We start from the raw sequence: 14,833 nt of genomic DNA, 5'->3' as shown, positions 1-14,833 counted from the left end.
GCCACCACCTCTGCCACTAGCTGTGTGTCCTCAGGCAAGTAACTAGACCTCTCTGTGCATCTTTTCAAAATTCAGGGGGTTAATGAACACAGTGCTGGGACCAGAGCCTGCACATAGCAAGTGCTCCCTCATTTGGTGGAGAACATGAACCCGTGAGCAGCTGGGCCTTGTCTCATACATGCCCTGTGTGTGTACACATGAATACATACATGTGTGGAATGGCCATTTCTCATCCAAGTACCCCAGACAGCCCAAAGCAGGTGGCATCCCCACTTCACAGATACAGAAACCGGTTCATATTGGGGGGCGGTCACTGACATCACAGGTCCTAACGTTTTTTTCCTACCTGCTCTGCGGAGATGAGAACCTCGCTCCTGTCCCACTCCACAGCGCTGGTTAAGGCCCAAAGCCCTGCCTCCAGGGGCTGACTCCACGCAAATGCAGAGTTCCTGCCACGCCCTCCAGCCCTCCCAGTGAGGGGATGTGACCCTGCCCACTTCTTGCCAGACCCGTTGTCCTGCCTGGGCATAGCCTGCAACCTTGGCCAGAGCCCTCCCGCAGTTCCCACACCTGCCAGTGAAAGGCAAGCCCGGCAGTGCCACGTCCGCCTCACCTCCCTGCACCCAGAAGCCCGGGGCATCTGCACTGGGAAGGTTACACATGGCAGCATGGCCAGTGGGTCCAGGACGGGTGATGCCAAGGATGGCGCACCTCTACTACGGGTGTCAGGCAGGCGGCTAGGGCCGGGGAGGGCGGTAGGCTGATGGGAGACTTCCAGGGTACCGGACCCTGCTAGTTGCTTAGAAGAATATATATACCAGTAAATTAATTTTATATATATATATATATGTATAAATAAACATCAATTTGCTGTTCCACCCATTTATGCATTCACTGGTTGGTTTTGTTTTTTTTTAAACGTCATTTTATTGGAACTACCTTTGTTTTGTTCATCCTCACCCGAGAATATTGTTCCATTGATTTTAGGGGGAGTGGTAGAGAGAGAGGGAAAGACAGAAACATCAATGTGCGAGAAACACATCGGCTGGTTGCCTCCTGCACGCGCCTGACCAGGAAGGAGGAGCCTGCAACCGAGGTACGTGCCTGGGACCTCTTGGTCCGCAGGCTGACGCTCTATCCACTGAGCCAACCCGGCTAGGGCTGGTTGATTCTTGTATGTCCCTCGATTGGGGATTGAACCCACAACCCTGGGGTATTGGGACGATGCTCTAACCAACTGAGCCAGGGCTAGAAGAACATATATTTAAATTTGCTGCCTGTCCAGTGTAGCTCAGTTGTTGAGTGTCGACTTATGAACCAAGAGGTCATGGTTCAATTCCCGGTCATTGCACATGCCTAGGTTGCAGAAGGCAGCTGATCAATGATTCTCTCTCATTGATGTTTCTATCTCCCTCTCCCTTCCTCTCTGAAATTTAAAAAAAAAAAAGCAAAAAAAACACCACATTTAAAAATATATAATCAAAATATATTTAAAAGAAATTTGCTCGCATTAGCTTGAGTTTATCCAGAAAAATATACAAGCAGGTGGTAACATTGGTTGTCCTGATTAAGAGGTACTGGGTGTTGGGAAGAAAGGACTCGAGAGGGAGCCCTTTTTTAAAAAAATATTATTTTTATTAATTTCAGAGGGAGGGAGGGAGAGAGAGAGAAACATCAATGATGAAAATCATTGATCGCTGCCTCCTGCACGCTCCCTACTGGGGATGGAGCCTGCAACCCCGGGCATGTGCCCTTTACTGGACTCCAACCTGAGACCCTTCAGCCCGCAGGCCAACGCTCTATCCAAACCCGCCAGGGCCAGGGAGCCATTTCTTAGTAGAAACTTTTGCCTTTAAAATGAAAAATTCTTTGCTTTTTTTATTTTAGGGAGGGAGGGAGGGAGGGAGGAAAGGAGAGAAACATTGATGTGAGAAACATCGATTGGTTACCTTATGTGCCCTGACCCACAGCCTTCCAGTGCTGGGAGCCATGCTCCAAGCAACTGTACCATACTGGCCAGGGCTCTTTGCCTTTAAAAAAAAAAATTCATATATACACCCATACATATATACATATATCCATATATATATGGGAATTGAACCCTGACCTCCAGGTTCATAAGTTGACACTCAACCACTGGGCCCTACTGGGGCAGGCTATAGTTAGGTAAGTTTTGACAAATTTGTGCATCCATGGGACCATAACAAGACTTGGAATACCCCTGGCTGGTTTGGCTCAGTGGATAGAGCGTTGGCCTGGAGACTGAAGGGTCCTGGGTTTGATTCTGGTCAAGGGCAGAATCAAACCCAGGGGTGGCAGGCTCGATCCCCAGTGGGGAGCGGACAGGAGGAGGCAACTGATCAATGATTCTCTTATCGTTGATGTTTCTATCTCTCCTTTCCTCTCTGAAATAATAATAAAAAAAGTTCTAAAAAAAGACTTGCAATATGCTCACCTCCCCCCAAAAAACTTCCCCATGCCCCTCATTTGAGCCTCCCTGATCCCAGACGGCCAACGATCTGCTTTCAGCCACGAGGGATTAGTGTGGCCTGTTCTAGAATTTCATACAAATAGGACTGAATGTTTTACACTTTTCAGCCCGTTAATAGTTTTGAGCCTCATCCATTTTGTTTGCTGAGTGAGATTTCATCGTATGAGTTCACCATTCCTTCTCATTCAACTATTGGAACATTTGGGTCGTTTCCAGTTTTTTCATTTTATGAGTTTTTAATTTAAATCCTCACCCAAGGATGTTTTTAAAGTTGATTTTAGAGAAAGGGAAAGAGGAACTTAGGTCAGCTGTCTCCTGTGTGCCCTGCCTGGGGATCGAACCTGCAACCTTTGGTGCATGGGATGGTGTTCCAATCAATTGAGCCACCTCGCCAGGGAGTATGATTTCTGACAGTTCCCTGGGGGCCCTACACAAGCCCACAAAACTATGGATAATGGACAAACTGAGGCAAAGCCGGCGTAAAGTTCCCAGGCCCGCCCCTGGAGAAGGGCAAAGCCTTAAATCAGGAGTCCTCAAACTTTTTATTTTTATTTTATTTTATTTTTTTAAATATATTGATTTTTTACAGAGAGGAAGGGAGAGAGATAGAGAGTCAGAAACATCGATGAGAGAGATACATCGATCAGCTGCCTCCTGCACACCTCCTACTGGGGATGTGCCCGCAACCAAGGTACATGCCCTTGACTGGAATCGAACCTGGGACCCTTCAGTTCTCAGGCCGACGCTCTATCCACTAAGCCAAACCAATTAGGGCAGGAGTCCTCAAACTTTTTAAACACAGGGCCAGTTCACTGTCCCTCAGACCGTTGGAGGGCCCGACTATAGTTTAAAAAAAAACTATGAACAAATTCCTATGTGCACTGCGGGCCCGGGACTCGTCGGCTGCTAAGCAGGACAGGCAGCGGCACCCGGCGGGCCGGATACATGTCCTCGGCGGGCCGCATGTGGCCCACGGGCCGTAGTTTGAGGACGCCTGCCTTAAATATTGGGGTATGTATGTTCCTACAATCACATCACCTGGTTATGCAGAGCACACCTCATCAGCTGAGCATCAATGCACTGGGCCCTATGGTTGATTGAACACTGGAGGCCAGGACACTGCCTCCCCCACCCCCACCCCCCACCGCCTCCCCAGAACTGAAACCCATGACCTTGGAGAGGGCCTGAGAAAGGCATGTGGCAGGCGGGTACCTCAACTTGTGTGCACCCCAGCAGTTCCCAGCTCAGTGCACTACTGGGGCTCTGACCACAGAAACCGGGAGAGGGTGTCAACTGTGCTGGGCCCAGGCTTGCTACACCGGACGGGAACGTGCATGCTCCATCACAGTTACAGACAAACCATAAAGCCACAGCTGGATCTGGTCGTGAGGGGACAGAACTTCGCTCAGTGGACAGATGGACAAGGCTTGTCAGAGGAAGAGCAAGGCTCCCTACACCGGTCACCTGGCAGGGCAGGCCCCAGGCCCCCTCCCCTCACCCCATTCGAGATGAGAGATCTGGCTTGAGGGGCTGTGACTACCCCCAGGGCCACAGACCAGAGGTGGCCCCAGAGCTCCATGAGGGGCGCCCCGAGCTGAGGGGCCCCGTGCGGTGGACCCCATGTGGACCGGAGGGTGGGGTGCCAGCGGCTCTGAGCCCCAGCAGAGGCTGATCCGGGCACTAAGAGGCACCACAGCTGCTTGCTTTTCCAACTTTATTTAGAAAAACAAATCCAGGTCCCGGTGCCCCCCCCCACCCAGCCATAACTTAAATAACTTAGGGACAGAGCTGAGGGTCGGCGGGTGTGGAGGAGGCGCCCGCTACAGCCGCCGCAGCGCCCGCTTCTTGTCCGTCTTCTTCTTGGCCGCCAGCTTCTTGTCCCGCTCGCCGGCGTGCTTCTTGGCCATGGGCCCCTCGGCCCCTCCTGGGCCCCCAAGGGCCGCGGGGTCGGTGGAGGAGGCCGAGGCTGCACTGGCCAGGGAGCGGCCGGCCTCGGACCTCCCGCCGCTGGGCCCCCCGGCGCCCCCATGGATCTCCGTGAGCAGGCGGGCGCGGGCCGCGTACTCCTCGTAGTTCTCCAAGAGCAGGCGGCCCGCCTCCTCGTTGAGGGCGGACTCGGGGTTGGGGTGGATCAGCAGGCACTTGATGGTCTGTGGGGAGAGAGCCCAGGTCAGGGGGGGCCAGACGCCACAGCACCAGTGACTGAGGGAAGGGCTTCCCCAACCTGAGTGATGGGGACAATCTCGGACTCACACCGGGACCTGCTGGCCTCCAAGCTCGTTACGAAACCACAGAAAGAGGCGTGAACCAGAGCCGTCACCGGCTTGAACGGGAGCCCCAAGTGCAGCCAGACTCGGGCAGCACCACAGCCGGGACAGGCCCCGGATGTAAGGGGCCCTCCAGCGCCTCTGAAAGGGAGCAGGTGGCGTGGCCTGCCTGGCCTGTCACGGGGCCAGCACCTTGCCCAGCAGACATCACTGCGATGAGGACCCCTCATGGGACCCCTGCGCCCCACCATGCCCTGGGGGGCATCAGAGTCCCGGGAAGCCAGCACTGACACTAGGGAGGAGGGAGGGGCTGGAGGTCTGTTTACCTGGGAGCTCACTCCGCCCATGCCCTGCAGAAAGCCCAATTCCCCGTCCTCCCAACCACCCGCCCCAGGGGCTCGTTAAATTCCGTTTTCAAATTCCTAGGCTTGTGGGCTGGGGAGGCAGCAGGCCCGCCAGGCCCTTGGAGCAGGTGCAGTCCAGGGGGCCTCCATCTCGGCCCACGCCTTGCTCTCCCCCCACCACACTCCATGATTGCACACGTCCCCGGGGGCACCATCACCCCTGGCTGAGAAACGCTGGTCTGTGAGAACGTTCTGGAACGACTGGGGACTGCATAAACTTGGTGACTGCTGAACAAGCCAGCCAACTGTGCCCTTCAGAACAGTCACATCTCGTCCCTCACCAACACCGGGTCCCCGCGGAGGTGCCCCGGGCCCTGAACGCCCTGTACAGCGTGCGGGGGATGGGGCCCACCTGGCAGGGCCAGCTCCTCGCTTTTCCAGAAAAGCTGGGACCTGGGTTTCCCACAAGGCCCCCCACCAGAGCCGACTTCCGAAGAGAAGCGATGCCGGCCCCCACGGCCGGGCCCAGCGCCGGACTCACCAGCAGCACGTGCCGTATGCCCAGCTCCGCCGTCCAGTCCCTCTTGAGCACGTTGACGCAGATCTCGCCGTTGGCGCCCACGTTCGGGTGGAAGATCTTGGTCAGGAAGTAGCCCTTGGGCGGGGAGGCAGGAAAGTCCTTCCCCAGCAGGAGTTTCATCCGGAACAGGCCTCCGGCGTACGGGGTCCCCTCTGGAGTGGGGGCAGGGGACGAGGTCAGGAGGCACAGGACTCCCAGGACCCCGTGAACCCCCAAAGCCGTCTCCACGTTCCGGCTGTAATGCAAGTACCCTGCGGCCTCCTCCAGACTGGGGACCACAACGGGCGAGGCTCCCCGGGGTCCGCAGGCACCCCCCCACCCCGAGTTAGCCCCTGACCGTGGCCCCATTGGCATCACCCCAAGTCCTAGTCTGCACCCTGGACACCTCTCCTCTCCCAAGTGCAGCCCCAGCCCCACCCCCTTCCCAAGAGGCACAGACACTCACGCCCACGTGTCCTCCTGGAAAACATCAACCTGGAAGCCCCGAGGGTGAGTGACAGCTAGCCTCAGGCCACGCACTTGACCCAGCACTTGACCCAGCCAAAAGCCGTGGGTGTTCCAGACCCAGGGCCTTCCTCGTGCCCAGGGCCAACATCTGACCCTCCGCACCGGGCAGCCCGCCTCCAGGGCCACCCACTGTCCCCACCGCACCGGAGTGGTACCTCCAGCTCCTATCGCCCCTCCCCCCCATCACTGAAGGCACACCCGCCAACAGCTTCCTCTCTGAAGCCCTACAGAGGCCCTAAAAGGTCTGCTCCCTAGATGCTTCACCGCTGCTTCTTCTTCTTCTTCTTCGCTTCTAGGAAGTGCCCGCTGCCCCCCCACCCCCCCACGAAGCACAGCAGGAATCACCCCCCCTGTGCCCCCGCCCCTCCTGCCGGGGCCTTTCACCACCTTCTGGTAGCGCCTCGGCTTCCCCTGAGGAAGTCGGTCACAGGAAGGCAGTGCACCTGAAACACCGGGCAGGTCTGCGCGATGGGCCCCCACCTGTACCACCCGTCACTGCTGTGACCTGACCACCCAGCGCCTGTCCAGCAGCACGGAATCAGGTCCCGGCCAAGCCCGCCCTGCAGACTGTGCTGCTGCTCTCATCGCCCGCAGCCTCTTGCCACCCCCCTGGACTCCCACCCCCCTGGAGGTCCTAGGGAACCTCCTCTGACAGCCTTGCCCCTCCCCAGGGAAGGACCCCCTCCAATGCTCCCGTGGCCACCAGGGCAGTCTCCCTAGCTTACGGACGTGCACCCGGCTACCTGTCACTTGTGGTGGTCTGCCCTGCAGACTGGGCACCTGCAGAGGAAGAGGCGTGCCCGTCCCGCCTGCCATGAGGTCCCCACAGCTGACAGACCAGTGTACAGGGGGGCTTCCTGGAGAAGGGAAGTCTAGCGAGCGCGCCCCTCCCTGTCCATTCCACTCCCACACTCACCAGGGCCCTCGATGGTGACCTGCAGGTCGGTGAGGTCCTCTTCGTTGGGGAAGACCTTGATGCCATCGGGAGGGTCCGTGGTCAGCGTCGTCACCTCCTTGTACACCAGGCGGATGATGTGGGGGGGCAGGTTCTCCACGTTGGAGTTCTGGGCACAGAGAGGAGGAGGTGAGCGGCCGGCAGATCTGGGACCCCTGCAGGATGCTTTCCCAGGCTGTCAACCATCCCTGGTTGGCAGACCCCCTCCTGGGGTGCTGCAGTCGGCCGCCCCAGGCTGAGCGCCCTTCGCAAACGAAGGCGGTTCTCCGAGGGGGCTAGCGGATGGCTCCATGCCCCCCAGGAGCCCCCAAAGCCAGTCCGTAGCCCCGCATCCGCCGCCAATGAGTCTGGATTAAGCCGAGGCCTACCTTGGTCCCCTTCCCCACCTAATCTTGGTAAAATAACCCTGCAAACCCCGGCTCGGGCCTGGAGATGGCAGCGGAGCGTCCATGCCCCCGGAATACCCACGGACGGGCCACAAAGGCCGGACAGCAGCCCCCATCGCCCCACGGCTCAGCCGGGCCTTCCCTCCAAGGAACCTGCGGGCCGCCCCGGCTCCTGCCCCACCTACAGGAAGGCCTGTGGGCACATCCCCGGCTCAGGACCCCCAGGCAGGCCCTCCAACCCCTAGGCCGCCTGCAAAGGGCTCCCGAGACCCCGCCTCCTCCTCCAGGGGGCCTCCCACCGCCCCTCCGGGCCTGGCCGCGGAGCTCACCATGACTGCGGCCGGCCGGGGGCGGGTCCCCCCGGCCCCCTTCCTGCGTTCTCTGGGCCGCCGGCCGGGGCGGGGGGCCCAACTGCTGCCGCTGCGGCCCTGGCGAGGACCCGGCGGCTCCGCTCCGCTCCCCGCCGCCTCCGACGACGCCGCGCACTTCGTCCGCAGGTACGCTCGCCCCAGGTGCCGGCCGCACTGAGCCGGCCGCGCGCGCAGCCGCCCTTTTATAACAGCCCGAGGCGACGCCCCCTCGCGCCTCCGGTGGGCGGGGACTCGGTCCGTGACGTCAGCGCGCACGGTCCTCGGCGTTAGGCACGCTTGCCCCCTTTCCGTAAGTTTAGAGCGGAAGCGGGAGACGGTGGGGAGAGGGCCCGGAGCGGGCCGGCCAACTGGGACACGGGGGGTCGGAATGGGGACCCTCAGACTACAGAGGAAATGAAAAGGGGTAGAAGAGGGGAAAAGAACGCGAGAGGTGATGCGACCGCTGATTGGCCCGTTTAAATGCGACGCCGCCATACGCACGCACGCCCTTACGCTCCGGAGATTGCGCACGCGACTAACGGTCGGCAGGGGCGTCCGGGCGGGGCGAGGGCAGGCGGTACTCGGGGGTTTTAAACGGATGATGAACGGCGCTCTGGCCAATAGGAACGAGCAATCCTGGGATGGCGTCACGAAGCTCACACCGGCCAATTCTTGTAGGAAAAGGCGGTGCCAAGGTGGGCGGGCAGGATGGAGAGCGACCAATGGGGCCCTGCCTAGCACGGACCAAGCCGCTCACAGCCAACTAAATTCGTTCGTTTTTATATATGCAAATGAGGTGCGCGCCGGGGCCTCCCGCACCACCGCCTCCTCAGCCCGCGCAGAGGGTGGGCGCGGGGATCGATCTACATTTTTCCCGGAGGCGCCATTTTGTGTTGGGAATGACCTGTGACCTGTGTCCCGTGTTGTGGAGACCAGTCAGGGCGGCCTCGAATCCCTGGAAGCCTGTCCCTCCGATGTGTGACCCCTGACCCCGGCCAGGCCTCCGTCACGCACGACGCCAGGCCTCAGTTACCCGCGCCCCGCCCCCCCCCACCGTGGGAAATGTGCGCGGTGAAGCCTCGCGATGCTGGAGAAAGAAGGCAGCGTTCCCAGGCCTCGGCCTCCGGGTCTGCACCAGGACTCGCCTTCCCTGCCCCGGAAGTGGGTACGCAGTTTCCGGGACAGGGGAGCGTCTCCAGGCCTCAGTTACAGAATGGCCCAGAGGTTGGAAAGGTGACGCCAGGAGAGGAGGCCCAGGTGGCTTCACCGGTTCATCAGAGCAGGGGGCCTGGGGGGGGGGGGGGGGCCACGCCAGGGCCTCTCAGCTCAGCAAGGCCCGTCCCGAAGAGACCAATGGCGACCAGAGTCTGGACAAGGCGGCAGGAAGGCCCAGAGCCACCTACCGAGGTGCAGTCATAAGCTGGGGGCTTGGCAGGGCCGCTGTCCCCCACACCTGCCCTTCAGTCTCCCCCTGCTGGGCCCAGGCCCTTCCGGCCCAGTGAACAGGCAAGGACCCTGAGGAGCTGTCAGGGACTAGTCCACCCACCCCCACCCCCACCCCAAGAAGGCCAAGGCAGAGGCGGTAACAGGATGTGAGGGCGATCTGGCTGCGACATCTGTCACCCCATTGATCGCCAGGGTTGATTCGTCTGATCTGGCTGGCTAGGCGGGTGTCCCCTTCCTCCCTCACGGATCCATGTGCGTCCCTCCCGAATCTGCGCGCTCGGTCGAAGAGGACGACCTTCCCCCCAGAGGAGAGGACCGGTCTTCGGTCAAGGGTATACGAGTAGCTGCACTCCCCTGCTAGAACCTCCAAACAAGCTCTCAAGGTCCAAATCCCACAACATGCAAAGGATGGGGATGGTGACAATGGCTGCGGCCCTGGCTGGCATGCTCAGTGGTTAGAGCGTCCGCCCGCTCATCGACGGCCGTGGGTTCCATTCCCGTCAAGGGCAGGGATTTATTTCTTTTTTAAAATATATTTTATTTATTTTAGAGAGGAAGGGAGAGAGAGATAGAAACATCAATGATGAGAGAGAATCACTGATCGGCTGCCTCCCGCACGCCCCCCCACTGGGGATCGAGCCCGCAACCCCGGCATGCGCCCTTGGCCAGAATCGAACCTGGGACCCTTCAATCCGCAGGCCGACACTCTATCCATTGAGCCAAACCAGCGAGGGCAAGGGCAGGGATTTAGGTTGCAGATTAGCCCCCCAGCCTGGTTGGGGTGTGTGGGGAGGATGTGGCTCACATCAATGTTTCTCTCTCAGCCCCCCACTCTGAAAAGCAATGGGAAAAATATCCTTGGGTGAAAATTAACAACAGAAATAATCTATAATAATAAAAGCATAAACATGCAAATCGACCAAACAGCTGAACAGCAGAACAGTCATCCAGACGATCTTCTGGGGGACCACGCTATGACACGCACTGGCGCCAGGCCAGCCAGGGCAGGTGCTATGCAATTGGTTGGGGGGCCCTGCCATTGCCCCACAATTGACCTGCAGAGGGAGGCCCAGGCCACCCTCTGTGGGGTGATCGATGGGGAGGCCCCACAATTGATCGGCCCACAGAGGGAGGCCCAGGCCACCAGCCAGCGATCACCCTGCAGAGGGAGACCCAGGCCAGCCCCCATAGGCCCTGATTGCCGGCCAGGCCTAGGGACCCTACCCGAGGGGTCCAGGATTGCAAGGGCACAGGCCGGGCTGAGGGACACGCCCCCCCCACCCCTGTGCACAAATTTCGTGCACCGGGCCTCTAGTAGTAATAATAATTGACTATATGCTTACCATGTGCCAGGTTTTTTCTAGTTCCTTGGTGTGCTTGATCTGTAGCATCCTGTCAGGCATGCTTTTTATGATTCCCCTCTGGACATCTGCGTTCATTCCAAAAAAGTTTTTTTTTAATATATTACTTAATTTAAAAAAGACATATTTTTAAAATAGATTCTTAAAAATATTTTTAATATATTTTATTGATTTTTTACAGATAGGAAGGGAGAGAGATAGAGAGTTAGAAACATCTTTTTTTTTTAATATATTTTATTGATATTTTACAGAGAGGAAGGGAGAGGGATAGAGAGCTAGAAACATCGATGAGAGAGAAACATCGATCAGCTGCCTCCTGCACACCCCCCACTGGGGATGTGCCCGCAACCAAGGTACATGCCCTTGACCGGAATCGAACCTGGGACCCTTGAGTCTGCAGGCTGACGCTCTATCCACTGAGCCAAACCGGTCAGGGCTTAAAAATATTTTTTATTGATTTCAGAGAAGAAGGGAGAGCGAGAGAGAGATAGGAACATCAATGAGAGAATCGATTGGCTGCCTCCTACCTGCCCCACACCAGGGATGGAGCCCGCAACCCGGGCATATGCCCTGATGGGGAATCGAGCCGTGACCTCCTGGTTCCTAGGGCGATGCTCAGCCACCGAGCCACGCTGGTGGGGCAGTAGGCTTTTTTGAGCACCTGTCACGTGGCAGGTCGGATGCTCTGGGGATGTGGCAGAAAGTCAGATGGAGCTGCATCGTGGCGAGGGAGCCCGGCAGTCAGAAAGTAAGGACAGCCCTCACCAGTTTGGCTCAGTGGACAGCGCATCGGCCTGCGGACTCAAGGGTCCCAGGTTCGATTCCGGTCAAGTGCATGTACCTTGGTTGCGGGCACATCCCCAGTAGGGGATGTGCAGGAGGCAGCTGATTGATGTTTCTCTCTCATCAATGTTTCTAACTCTCTGTCCCTCTCCTTTCCTCTCTGTAAAAAATCAATACAAATATATTAAAAAAAAAAACACAAAGAAAGTAAGGACATCCATCATGTGGCCGCGTGGTAAAGACTGAAGGAAGATGGGGTCAGGGGGTGGGGAGCGCTATTTGACCTTGGCCGGGCAGAGGAGGCCTCTGAGGAAGGCCCATCTGGGCTACAGGAAGGTCTGGGAAAAGCATTTTGACAAGAGGGCCCAGCAGGTGCAACGGCCCTGGGAGGGGGTCCTGCCTGGTGTGTCTGGGGGCAACGCCACGAAGCCAGGGAGGCAGGGTCAGAGTGAGCTGGGCAGGTGCAGGGCCCTGAGGTCCGAGAGGGGAGGGGAACCGTGTGAATGTCACCGGGCTGTGGGGAGCAGTATGTTCTTTTCTTCCAAGCGCTGGGGAGCCATGGAGGTTTGGCAGTGTGACTCCACCTGACTTCCGGGCAGGAGCAGAGAAGCCAGTGATGTGAGAGATCAATTTGTTGAATGACCTGGCCAGTGTGGCTCAGGGGTTAAGCATCGACTTAAGAACCAGGAAGTCACAGTTTGATTCCCAGTCAGGGCACATGCCTGGGTTTCCGGCTCGATCCCCAGTGTGGGGAGGACTGGAGGCAGCCGATCAGTGATTCTCTCTCATCACTGATGTTTTTCTCTCTCTTCCTCTCTGAAGTCAATTTTAAAGTATTTTAAAACACAACACACTAAGGCCCTGGCTGGGTAGCTTGGCTGGTTAGAGCGCTCTCTGGATACACCAAGGTTTCACGTTTGATCCCCAGTCAGCGCACATGCAAGAATTAACCAAAGAATGCATTTGTAAGTGCAACAACACATTGATCTCTCTCTAAAAAAAAAAAAAAAAAAAAAAAAAAAAAGCCCTACCGGGTTTGGCTCACTGGATAGAGCACCAGCCTGGGGACTGAAGGGTCCCGGGTTCGATTCCGGTCAAGGGCACATACCTTGGTTGTGGGCACATCCCCAGTGGGGGGCGTGCAGGAGGCAGCTGATGGATGCTTCTCTCTCATCGATGTTTCTAACTCTCTATCCCTCTCCCTTCCGCTCTGTAAAAAATCAATTATATATATGTATTTAAAAAAAGGTAAGTGTTGGGAGACGTGTGAAAACTGGAACCCGCACACACAGCTGGTTTGAAAAAGGGTCTGGCTGTTCCTCAAATGGCTGAACAGTCACCGCAGGTCCAGCCGTCCGGCCGGCGGGGATGCACCCGGGAGAGATGAGCTGAGGGGGCGGTAGGGAGGGCCAGGCTCTGCAGGCCTAGGGCGCCAGGAGGGGGTGTGACCTGGAGGTGGGAGCGGATTTGCTGCTCACACTGAAACTCCAGCCCTGGCTGCTGGGCACAGCTGGACCGGAGGCCCAGGAAGAGGCAGTGGGTGTGGCTTAGGCTGTGCTGGTGGCCCTGGTGGCTGGAGAGGAGGGAGGGCATCTGAGAACTGCTCCGTGGTGGACCTTCTGAGTCAGTTTGGGGGACTGGAATGGACAGGGGTGGGGCGAGATGGGGAGGGGAAGGGGGTGACCTTGTGCTGAATATTAGCGACTCCGAGTCTTACTTTTGTGCAGTGAAACCAGCGGCGGGAATTCTAGCTTCAGAAATTAACCTTCATGTCCTCTGTTCATCTGGATTACGTTACAAAGAAGGGATGCTTGGAGGGGAAGTCCCGCCCCCGTTACTGAAGAGCAGGAAGAGAAAGGGGGAGTTTGGGCTCCAGTCCTCTTCCCCTCAGCACGTGCACCCCTCAGGTGCCCGCCCCTCAGGTGCCCGCCCCCCCAGGTGCCCGCCCCCCCAGGTGCCCGCCCCCCAGGTGCCCGCCCCTCAGGTGCCCGCCCCCAGGTGCCCGCCCCCCAGGTGTCCGCCCCCCAGGTGCCCGCCCCCCAGGTGCCCGCCCCCAGGTGCCCACCCCCCAGGTGCCCGCCCCCCAGGTGCCCGCCCCTCAGGTGCCCGCCCCCCAGGTGCCCACCCCCCAGGTGCCCGCCCCCCAGGTGCCCGCCCCTCAGGTGCCCGCCCCCCAGGTGTCCGCCCCCCAGGTGCCCGCCCCCCCAGGTGCCCGCCCCCCCAGGTGCCCGCCCCCGAACATCTGGACAGTTACACAGTCTCCTGTGTCCGCATCCCCACGCGCTGCCTCGGAGCGTGCTGCGTGCGGATGAGCGCCGAGCTGCTGCTCCACGGGAACGCGCCAGCTTGCCAGCTTTCTCCCCCGGCCCTTCCCGCCAGCCCTGTCGGCGGCTGCAGGCTGGCAGCACGCCAGAGCGTTTCTCCTGCACAGCTGTGAGCTGTTCCCGAGGAGAAATTCCTAGAAGTGGAACCAGGACCGGAGAGTTGGCGGTTCTGTGAGCGGCCCTTGGCAGGGTTCTGCTGATGTGCATGACCTGCCAGGGCGCCCACGGCCTCAGCCGGTCAGTGTGAGCCTGGGCACGTCCCGTGCGGGGAGCAGCTGAGAGAAGGGATGGCATCAAAAGATGTTCATTCTGCCCTACCCGGTTTGGGTCAGTGGATAGAGCGTCGGCCTGCGGACTGAAGGGTCCCAGGTTCGATTCCGGTCAAGGGCATGTACCTTGGTTGCGGGCACATCCCCAGTAGGGAGTGTGCAAGAGGCAGCTGAATCTATGTTTCTCTCTCATCGATGTTTCTAACTCTCTATACCTCTCCCTTCCTCTCTGTAAAAAATCAATAAAATATATTTAAAAAAAAAAAAAGATGTTCATTCTGATCAAAACTGAAGCAGGGTCAGGGGGTCTGGGGACGGTGGGGGGGACGCCGGGGGGGGGGTTGCAGCTGGGCGGCCAGGGTGGACGGTCATCGGGTAGCAGACCTGAATCAAGATGTAAAGGAAGCCCGGCCGGCGTGGCCCAGGGGTTGAGCATCGACCTGTGAACCAGGAGGTCACGGTCAGTTCCCGGTCAGGGCACAGGCCAGGATTGTGGGCTCGATCCCCAGTGTGGGCGGGCAGGAGGCAGCCGTTCAATGCTTCTCTCTCATCATTGATGTTTCTCTCTCTCTCCCTCTCCCTTCCTCTCTCTCTAAAAATCAAAACATTTTTAAAAAGGTAAAGCAAAAATTCAGAACTGCAAAATATTTAAAAAATAAAATGAATTTACACTCTCTCTCTCTCTCTCTCTCTCTCTCCCTCCCTCTCTCTCTCGGTTCGTTTCTGGCTCTCTGGAGAACCCTGAATGACACAGAGTAAAATCAACTATT

At 58.1% G+C, this 14,833-nt stretch overlaps 1 protein-coding gene across 1 annotated transcript; it reads right to left on the bottom strand.

The window, feature by feature from the left end:
- Positions 1 to 4,190: 4,190 nt before the first annotated feature.
- Positions 4,191 to 8,094, bottom strand: UBE2S (ubiquitin conjugating enzyme E2 S). The gene is made up of 4 exons (XM_080644188.1): positions 7,860 to 8,094; positions 7,106 to 7,253; positions 5,644 to 5,834; positions 4,191 to 4,641 (listed from the first exon to the last, which is right to left on the bottom strand). Exons 1-4 carry the CDS (start codon positions 7,860 to 7,862, stop codon positions 4,312 to 4,314), a joined length of 672 nt encoding a protein of 223 aa, XP_080500314.1. The 5' UTR covers positions 7,863 to 8,094; the 3' UTR covers positions 4,191 to 4,311.
- Between the last annotated feature and the right edge of the window lie 6,739 nt (positions 8,095 to 14,833).

The sequence above is a fragment of the Plecotus auritus genome (genome assembly GCF_963455305.1).
Source record: "Plecotus auritus genome assembly, chromosome: 10".
In the NCBI taxonomy this organism is placed as follows: Eukaryota; Metazoa; Chordata; class Mammalia; order Chiroptera; family Vespertilionidae; genus Plecotus; species Plecotus auritus.
This window is presented reverse-complemented; position numbering and strand designations above follow the sequence as displayed.